Here is a 10,980-nt window from a genome sequence, read left to right as displayed (position 1 = left end):
TAATTATAATCTTTCTAAATGCATTTTATCTAACAAATTTTTAACAATTCATTTTTGAATAATCCCTAATAATACTCATCAATGAAAATCTCATTTGACAAGAAATATTTGCTATGATAAATTTACAAATGACTTTTAGTACTTCAACCTTAAATTCTCAATTGAAAAATATGAATGGAGAATATGAATGCATATTGGGAATACTGTAGGACCAGAAAAATGGGCTAAAAATGCATAACACACTATGAGCAAATCACAAACTCAATCAACATGTATTAGCACCCACTAGCCTACCATGAAAGCCAAACTAAACAAAAGAAAGCAAACATAATCAAAAACTCCCTTTTCCGTTTGTAGCTCCCATGTCCTTCTTTCTTCTCCAAATGATTGTAGCTCCAAAGTTGCCTATAATGCATACAAAATTGAAGCAAAAGTCTATCATAGGGATAAAGCCATGAGAATACTTGAAGTGTGATTTTATGTGAGAGCAAGAATGCAACATGCAATGAAGTAGAGACTCAAAGACTCAAAGATTTGGATTTTCAAAACTTCAGCCTTCGATCCAAGAGACCCCAAAATGAGAGAAGAGTGTTCATTTTATAATCAACACTCAAAGTGAGGGCATTGGATTTGTCACCCATAGATGTGCGATGTGGCAAGAGATTCCTATGACGCATATGACAGAATATGCCAATTTTGAGATTCTATGACACATGCAAGTCAAATTTGGAAGAGAATCTATGACGCGTCATAAGATTCCTCAACCCACTTAAAGCCAAGAATCTATGACGAATAAGCCAAATAGGGACATGCGTAAGAGGTAATAATAATTCCTATGATACATATGACAGAATATGCCAAATATAAGATTCTATGACACACGAGAGTCAAATTTGGAAGAGAATCTATGACGCGTCATAAGATTCCTCAACCCACTTAAAGCCAAGAATCTATGACAAATAAGCCAAATAGGGACATGCGTAAGAGGTAATAATATTTGATTATGACAAATCTCAGCCAAGTGTCAGAGGAGAATCCATGAGGTGTCACATCCAAGTGTCATGATGATGACATATTTTATGGAATATTTGAATTAAAAATCCTTTTATTCCACAAAATAAGAATTAGTAGAAAATGGAATTAATGATGGAAAATAGAACTTAGGAAATTGTAAATTTCCATGGTTTGCAGATAATGAATCAATTAATTAATATAATTAATTAATTGAGGATGATAATCAGGAAGAATAATTAGTGAGAATAATAGAATTAAATTATGGGTTATTTAATCCTATAGAGAAAATTAGTAGATAATTGGCCAAATTGATTAAATGAATGCGACCGTATCCTTTGATAAAAAATGTGATGATAATATAGATTGAATAAAATGATGACCAATAGATCAAAGCCATGATCAAATTGATTGATTGAAGTTGATAACATGCCAAGGACACATTACATGAATTGGTTGATATGTAACATTTAACCGACATTGTAAATGCTACAAGATTGAAATTGATTGATAAGGTTTGATCATAATAACATTGACGAACATTGTCAATGTTATTAAAATGGTCGATGATGCCATGATCTAAAATTGAAAGCCTCAACAATGTCAAAGATTGGATGACATGAATGATAGTTTGATCTAGCACTGAGAGCCATGACAATACTAAGGTCAGATTGATAAGATTGATAAGTTGATAGGTTTCCAAGACACTGAAAGCCACAACAATGCCTAGGAGCAAATAAATGATGATTGATTTGGGATGTTTTATATGTTTCGGGTTGATTAGGACTGATTTCGAGTGATTCCGGGTTGATTTGGGGTGATTCCGAGTTGATTTGATATGATTTTGAATTGATATGAAATTGATGTGAAAGGGGATACAAATGACGAAATATGGTCAATCTGGCTAAAAGATCAAAGTTAGTAGAATGAGAAAATGGGACAAATTAGTATGAAGAAGTGATGAGGTTGTAAACCATTTTTGAGCGTCTACAAATACAAATGACTATTCCAATAACAACTATTTCTTGGAATGGGTATAAGCTCATTTTAGAAGCAAAATAAGAACATGTATTCCTATTCCCTATTCCAATTGACTATTCCAATAACCGAATGGGCCCTAAAGAATCAGGACTCAACTAACCTAATTAAATACGATAAATTTATTTATAGGGACATTAAATAACTTAACAATATTCTCAATGAAAGCAGGGCAGAAGAAAAGTGAAAGCAATGGCAAGGAAACTCTCATGAAGTTTACAAAATCTTCTCTTTTAACGATGAAAAAAATATTCCCTCTAAAGTACTGTTGTGGTCTTTTCTCCGGACCTGCTAAGCAATTCCCAATGCTCAATCAACGTCTTTTTAAGCAGGAATTTGTGAGAGAAAACATATATAACCACTGCAAACCTGCTTGAATTCATTGGGTTTTTTTCCAATTGTAGAGATGGCGTCTGATAACCTTAAAAATCATGTTGTTTTCTATGTATCTCTCATTTCTCTGTGTTGGGAAAACATTGCATCCTTTGCCCGCAGTTGTTTTCAGCAAGTCTACTCTGTTTTGGCCACCCATATCTTTAAAACTGGAATCTTTAGCTTTGGCACACAGGAAGGCTTCAAATTTATAGCAGATGAGCGTTGCCCAAGCTCTGAATCCACCATTGATGAGGTGGGTAGTTCTTCTGAGAGTGAAAATGCGATAAAAAAATGGGAGCTTGATAGAATATTTCATGTTTTGGACAGCAATGGCGACGGCGTGGTGAGCACAGAGGACATACAAGATTTGCTAGAAAAGCTTGGTCTTCACTACTACTCTGATGATGGTCTCAAAATCTTGACAAGTTTTCCACAGTATATGAATTTTGATGAATTCTGCAAAGTTTGTCTCTGTTTGCTTGAAAATTTTGAGTCTGCAGAGGATGATGTGAAGCAGGTGTCTGAGAAAGAGGAGTTGAAGGAAGCATTCTCCGTTTTTGACAAAGATGGTGATGGTTTTATCACCCCATCTGAGCTTCAAAATTCTTTGCTCAATCTGGGCTTCAGTGAAGGGATTGAGTTGGAGAATTGTGAAGAAATGGTGGCTAAATTCGACAACAATTCTGACGGTAGGATAGATTTTGAGGAATTTGAGAATATGATGACAATTGTAAACTGAGTTCACAAACGAATTTGGATCTTCAAATCTTGAGCTAGTATGTTCTATATGCAATTGTGTATATGTTTGTTACCAATAATGTTTTAGATCATGAAATATCATCAAGATACTAAAATTTAAGTATGCACAAGATCCTGATAATAGATTACAGAATACAATCTGAAGCATTATCAAAACATAATAGCTCTTCACTTAATATCAGTTTATATGCCTTCTCAATTTGAGATCTTGTAGTAACTATTCGCACACAATCACATCTAGAAACATAGTAACTCTTCGCTTAATGTCAATATGTTTTCGCAGTTTAGGATCTTGTATGGATGAACATGTATAGCTCCATGAATTACTTATTGGCTCAACTAAGATTAAGTAAAATCTGGCTGATCATTCCTTCAAATTGTATTCCTTTCAAATTGTGCACAAAAATTCTTTGAGAAAACCAGGACCACTTTGCTAGACTGGTCCACTGCTATGGAATAGACAATCCATGAAACATCTTTTTTCTTTCCTAAAAACTTTCCACTACACCCCGCAGGAAACTAACATTCTATTATAATGATAAACATCGCTATCACTTCGCCATTGATAGTAGAAATAATAAAAAATAACAAGAGCCACCAAATGGCCGAGGTGAGCCCCTCGAGAAGTGGTGCAAAGAGTCGGTAGGAATAATGCTAACAAATAACCATTTTTTATTTTCATTTCCTAAAGTTTTTTAGGATTTGATGTGATTGTTGGAGTAGTTGAGGATATTTGTTGTGTAATTTGTTTATTTGTTTTATTTTAAAAGAATATTTTCATATTGTCAATAGGCTTTAAGTTTGGTGGTGAGGTCGAATGGTTCTTAAATGTAAGGTCCTAATAATATAAGAGACAAGATTAGGATTGGCACTTTTGGCAAATATGACAAGAAGTTTCAACATAAAGACTGATGCTTCATTTTAAGATAACCAAATTAAACAAAGACAAAAAATCAGCTTATGTCCATTGTAAATAGTCCTTTTGTGACCTCCTTGTATCTTATTTCTACTAGAACCTCTCCTTTTGTAGTGTGGTTTGTAAGGGTAAACCCCCTTGTTAGGCTACAATATTAATAAAGCTTAAAGGCCTGCAAATGCTCATGTTAAGTGATTTGTGTGATTTAAAAATTTTGTGTGAATGAAAAAGAACATAGCACATTTTTGGAGACAGTTTTTTACAAAAGGTTTTATATTTTACATGTGCAAATATTCCTAACTTCATCGTTAATTTAAATAAACATTCTTATTTACTTAAATAATTCACCGTATTTTCAATCCTAAAAATTAAACAAATTCATACCAAAAAAAACAACCCTACCTAACCTTGCATCCTATTCAATCTCCTATTGCCTCTTAGTCTCAAATGCAAGTTTTTATGAGGTCTCTATAAATGATATTTTTACTTTATTTTGAAGCCGAATCATATGCATTATAGTAGTATTCTCTTGGACCACAATTGAATGTTTATGATTAGTTTCATATTTGTGTGCAATTTTCAATCATCCTCTACATGTTTCAAATTTATGTATTGTGATCTAAGTTAAACTCTGAGACCTCTCCCTTTAGAAATATTTAAGTTGTCGAGTGACATTTCACTCTAGATTTCTTCTAAAAGAGATTTATACTTAACATGAAAATTTATTCTATCATCATCAAGAGTCAAATTCTTCTAAGGTTAAATTTGGAATATCTTCCTCCCTACATGAAGGAATTTCTTTATGTATTCATACGAATGACATTAACATTTTTACATGTCAAAGTTCTTCCTTCACCATTCTATTCTCTAGGAACATTCATTTATTATCTATTTTATGAAGCTTTTCTCCAAAATTAAATAGTATTATATCAACATTTCTTTCCACTTAAGCATCAAGATTCATGGGATTGTTTACATAATATTAACTCTAATAATAAGATAGGTGGCATGTAAACTCACCAACTTTGATACTATTATAATATTTAAATTTAATTAAATGATTAACAATAATTAATAATCAACAAACTTTTAGTGTTTGAAATAATTAAATTTTTTGTTTAAATATTTTAACTAGATTCCCACAAAACTGATATATATATATATATATATATATATATATATATATATATATATATATATATATATATATATATATAATTATTATTATTATTATTTCATTTACACAATAAGGATAAACCTTAATATTATAGATTAGGTTCATATGTATAGATATATCAATAGTTTTAAACATTTGCTAAAATCAACAAAATTTAAAGTAGAAATATTATTGTACATTTCTTGCAAACAACCAACAAATTACCACCTAACAAAATTATCCCCTACCACAACTAATCCAAACAAAAACAACACCCAAAGGATCATTAAAAAAGTTTTACCAAGCATCAAACTACAATTGCCAGCAACAATACTACTTAAACTATAAAAGTTTATAAACAAACACAGAACTACCTTAAAACATATTAAGTTCAATAACTTGGAAACCATAAAACACAAGAAACCAAGGAGAGCATGCCCTAACTAGGCTTATTTTCATTATTCCCTTTAAGGAGGATGTTGGCCTAGTCCTCCACCAAGAAGTCAAATAGCATCTGGAGTCTTGATGGGTGAGGTCCCCCTCCTGGTTATCCTTGAGCAGGTGTAGAGTAGTGGCCTCTGCATGTGTTACCATGATGGTGAACTTTTCCAAAAGTCTCACTATTTCCTTCAGGACATGCACTCTCTCCCTTAGCTCTTTATCAGCCAGCTTGGAAGTCTCCTCAACCTTCTAATCACTTAGATTACCATCCATCATGTACCTTCAAAATTGGGGGGTTAGAGAAAATCTTATCTTTCGGTACAACCCTAGTAGGTGAAGACACTACCATAGTGGAGGGAGCTCTTTCCACTATAGAGGTCTACACACCCTATAGCAATTAAGGCCAAGATATGGGTCCTCTCCTTACTATCTTTAGTCCCACCACCTGAGTCAGCCTTCGAAGAGTTCAAGACTTCCACCTCCTCATCCTCCATATTCCCCACACCATAGTTAGAAGTCTTCTATTTAATTTTTTGTTTGGGGTGGGTCAATGGACCTTAACTTTCTTTTAGCATTAGTTTTTACAATTCTTCTAGATCTTCACCTACCACCTCTCACCTCGTCCTCTGAGTCTTCCAACACCTTCTTCTTCCCTTTCTTGATTTTTATCTTTTTATCAAGGAGGGGGGAATCTCCACTAGGGGGTAGGGGCTCTAGGGCTAGTAATTCTTAGAGGGCTATGGTGGGGGCGGGAGTTAACCTCCACAATCCTAGGGGGTAACAAGGCCAGGTAAGATACTTTAATAGTTTAAACATTTACTAAAATCAAAAAAATTTAAATTAGAAATACTATTGTGTATTCATGAGTAACTTGATTAAAACATCAAGCTAAGAGTTCAAAATCGGGGATATCTGGGAAAATAAAAATTGATTAGAGGGACAAGTTAAAAGTCTAGTGTTGAAGGAACTTGAGAAAAAAATTGCATTGTTAGACTTAAGAGACCTAAAAGTAGATTAGGGAAGATGTGGAAATCAAAAAATGGATCCATAACAAAAGGGTATCATATCCACATCAATCATCTTTTTATTTTTATTTTATAGAATTGAAGATATTTTATAATTTGTAATTGAAGCAATTGCAAATATTAAGGTGTACAATTTTTTTGGTTAAAATTTTCCATAATGTTTAGTAGTTCATGAACTTAGACAATGATCATTTCCATTGAGATGCAATTGTGCCATGTCATGTCTAAGTAGAGATTGAGGTTACCCAATTAGATATCAATTTCTTAAAGAGGTCAAAATTTTAATTAAAATTGTCTAGTTTACTTTCATTTGCTTTACTTTAATTTTACATTTTGATAATAAAAGATAACTTCAAAATCAAAAGTAAAATGTACATGTTATTTGAACATAGTCTAAGAGACCAAATTTTTTTTCAAAATAAAGAAACAACAATATTCTTGCTTCTAAAAAATTTTGAACAAACCGCAATACAATTAAATGTATGATGTAAATATTGTCTCAAATATGAAATTGAATAAGACTTCTAGGGAAATCTATTTTTCAAAGTAAATTTAATTATTATATTTAATAATTATAAATAACAAAAGCATTACAAAAGGGTATCATATCCACGTCAATCATCTTTTCTTTTCTTTTTTATAGAATTGAAGATATTTTGTAATTTGTAATTGAAGCAATTTCAAATATTAAGGTGTACAAATTTTTTTGGTTAAAAATTTCAATAATGTTTAGTAGTTCATGAACTAAGACAATGATCATTTTCATTGAGATGCAATTGTGCCATGTCAAATCTAAATAGAGATTGAGGCTACCCAATTAGATATCGATTTCTTATAGAGGTCAAATTTTTATTTAAAATCATCTAATTTACTTTCATTTGCTTTACTTTAATTTTACATTTTGATAATAAAAGATAACACCAAAATCAAAAGTTCCACGTTAATCATCATTTTTATTTTTATTTTATAGAATTGAAGATATTTTGTAATTTGTAATTGAAGCAATTGCAAATATTAAGATGTACAATTTTTTTTTGGTTAAAATTTTCAATAATGTATAGTAGTTCATGAACTTAGACAATGATCATTTCCATTGAGATGCAATTGTGCCATGTCAAATCTAAATAGAGATTGAGGTTACCCAATTAGATATCAATTTCTTATAGGGGTCAAATTTTTATTTAAAATTGTCTAATTTACTTTCAATTTCTTTACTTTAATTTTACATTTTGATAATAAAAGATAACACCAAAATCAAAAGTTAAATGTACATGTTATTTGAACATAGTCTAAGAGACCAATATGCATAATTCTTGGCTAGTATGTGCTTCACCTGATTAAGGAGAATTCCTTTTAGATTCTACCTATTTTCTTTCCCTTGCTAGAAATTTCTAGACTTGTACTAACCACATAATTTTCACATTGCCCTTGTTAAGACCCATATATTTTACTTTAAGATAAGCTCTCAAATCTCATATGATATTTTTATATGGACCATTGATTAAAGAAAATGAACTAAGAATTCAATAAGATTATTTAAGATATGAATCATCTTCCTCAAAACAAAAGAGGCATAAAATTATCAATGTTCAAAGTGCAATATTGAGATAAGAACTTTTTACTTCAATCTTCAAGCTTAAAATACAACCTTGTCACTAGGCCAACTTTAAGCACACTTCAATCTATAGAATTTTCAAATTTAAGAAAGATTCGATTAGACCTTTTGTTCTTAAGGGCTAAAATTGGGTCCAGGGTTCACTATATTGACCTTTCCATCTTAAATTCAATTCAATAAAAGAACTAAAATTACAATTTAAAATCCTCAATTTAAAAATAATTAATAAATTTAATTTAAAAAAACCACTAACTCTATAAATCTTAACACACAAATATATACTTATAATTATTAATTAAATATACATATAAATTAAAAAATAAATTTATAACAGTATCAACATTTTTTTCAAATAAAAATTCTCCTAAATACGATGAAGAGAATGATAAAACCAATCTCTTAGATTAATAATCAATCTACTCTTCTTAAATCAAGAATCCCCGTGGACCGAAATTTAGGAAAATTTACAATAATACATGAGAAAGCACCACTTTGATGGCTAATTAAAAATACTACTAAAATCCAATTCTCCTCCTCTTGATTTGTATTGAAAAATCAGACCCTTTTTTTCGTTTCTATAAAAAAAAACGCTTGAAAAAGGAGGAAAAAACAAATGCATGCTTCCGATGCATATTTTCATTATATGTGTCAATCAAACTTAAAAACATCTGATATCAGACAGACCAGAATAGCATTCTTCAAGTTATGCATTTAAAAAAGAATTAATATCCTGCCAATCACATCTAAAGAGATTCTTATATTTAAGTCTCAAGATTGGAACTCCTAAACAAATCAATATCAATCACGCTACCAAAAAGATTCAAACATTTTAACCCAGCAAAACCATTAACAAATCAGTATCATTATAGTCACTAACAAAAAGATTCAAACAATTTACTCCCCCAAAAATTTCAGGGCTCAACGATTGAAGAAGCCCATGTAACAGATCAAAATCATCATTAAAACTACCCATAACAAAACATGTAAAATCCTCCCAACCAGACTACCAAAAAGATGCAATCAAATCTCTAATCTATCAAAAATTTCAGAGCTCAAGATTGAAGCCTCTCAAACCATCAAATCAAAACCACCTGTACTCCAAACCTAATGATCTAATCACCTGCAATACACAAAGCCCAAATCTTTGAAGCCCCTTAAATACATATAATCGGATCGAATGCACCCAAGAAAAACCCCAAATCTTTAAGAACTCATACCATCTAATCTAGACAGAAGCGCATGTGAACTTTGTGACAGCCTTTGTACCTTCGGAGACTGCATGCTTTGCAAGCTCCCCTGGGAAAATGAGCCTTGCGGCAGTCTGAATCTCTCTGGAAGTAACAGTTGGCTTGTTGTTGTAAGCTGCAAGCCTGCATGCCTCTGCTGCAAGCTTCTCAAATATGTCATTCACAAAGGAATTCATGATTCCCATTGCCTTTGAAGAAATCCCCGTGTCTGGATGGACCTGCTTTAACACCTTGAATATGTACGCCTTGAATGTCTCCGCAACTTTCTTTGCCCTCTTCTTTCTCCGCAACGAATGGAGCTCCGTGTTCTTCTGTAAGTTCGACAATGGCTGCTTTCCGGCCTTCACAATTGACTTGGACGAGGTTCGATCCATTCTTCAACAATGCAGCTTTCAATGCTCAGAAAACCCAAAAGATTTATTGCAGTTTTCAAATCTGACAAAACCCAAAAGATTTATTGCAGTTTCAGAGTATGTGAATGAAAAAGAAGAGGTTTTGGAAAGTAAAAATGAATATGGTTATGGCTATGGTTAAAATGATGGTGGGAGGAATATCAATAAACTCCACTAAGATTGAAGGAAGTTATAAAAACAGACATGTAGAAATGGAAGGTTAGTAGTTTTAGAATATGTGAATGAAAAAGAAGAGGTTATGGTTGTGGTTAAGATGATAGTGGGAGGAATATCAATAAACTCTACTAAGATTGAAGGAAGTTATAACAACACACCTGCAAATATGGAAGGTTAGTTGTCGGAGGAGGAGAATGCCATTGAAATGATTAACTGTCTAAAGTTTCTCTCCACTCACAAAGGCTGCTTTTCTTTTCTTTTTCTTTTTTAAATTTTTATTTAAATTTATTTAGAATCTTTTTGAGTTTTTTTTCTATAATCACTCAATTGTGGGTTAACTACTTCTCAAGTTGAAAGGAGTTTAGTTTTCTTTTCAGTTTATTGGTTCGTGTCCATTAACTACTTCTAGTTGAAAGGAATTTACTATTTTTTCTTTATTTATTCATGATTTTTTCTTTAACGAATGTTGTTTTCATAGTCAAGGCCGTCGTGGTAGGTGAGGGCTTCATAAAAATAAAATCAATGTGTTGGGTGGTTTAATGAATATAAATCATAATTAAATTGGGGATTGTTTTTTAATAATAATTATATTTAAATATTTTACATATTCAAATAGGTGAGTGTTAACTAAATTTGAAATTAAAAAATTGTGGATTAGAACTATGTTCAATGTTCAAGTAAACAATTCTAGAGTAAACAGCATTCTAATATATTAGATGTATATTATTTAATTTAAATATTTTGTATATTGAAATGAGTGAGTGTTAATTAAATTTAGAAGCAATCATATACTTACGGATTTGAATCAAGTTCAAAATTACAATTCTA

The 10,980-nt window shown here is 31.5% G+C and overlaps 1 protein-coding gene and 1 pseudogene across 1 annotated transcript; one reads left to right on the top strand and one right to left on the bottom strand.

Annotated features, from left to right (window-relative positions):
- The first annotated feature begins 2,442 nt into the window (after positions 1-2,442).
- LOC149535804 (calmodulin-like protein 3 pseudogene) lies at positions 2,443-3,163 on the top strand (annotated as a pseudogene).
- A 6,270-nt stretch (positions 3,164-9,433) lies between these two features.
- On the bottom strand, positions 9,434-9,957 carry LOC149535803 (histone H2B.3-like). The gene has a single exon (XM_089803003.1). The coding sequence runs from the start codon at positions 9,955-9,957 to the stop codon at positions 9,562-9,564; it is 396 nt and encodes a 131-aa protein (XP_089659129.1). The 3' UTR covers positions 9,434-9,561.
- Positions 9,958-10,980: the final 1,023 nt, after the last annotated feature.

This window comes from Cupressus sempervirens, chromosome 10, assembly GCF_028749045.1.
Source record: "Cupressus sempervirens isolate cs-2001-9-10 chromosome 10, ASM2874904v1, whole genome shotgun sequence".
Lineage (NCBI taxonomy): Eukaryota > Viridiplantae > Streptophyta > Pinopsida > Cupressales > Cupressaceae > Cupressus > Cupressus sempervirens.
Note: the sequence above shows the minus strand (reverse complement) of the source record. Positions and strands in the feature narration are given on the sequence as shown.

Bases quoted from the DNA above. Each gene is read 5' to 3' on its own strand.
- LOC149535803 (XM_089803003.1), bottom strand. From the start codon at position 9,957: ATGGATCGAACCTCGTCCAAGTCAATTGTGAAGGCCGGAAAGCAGCCA.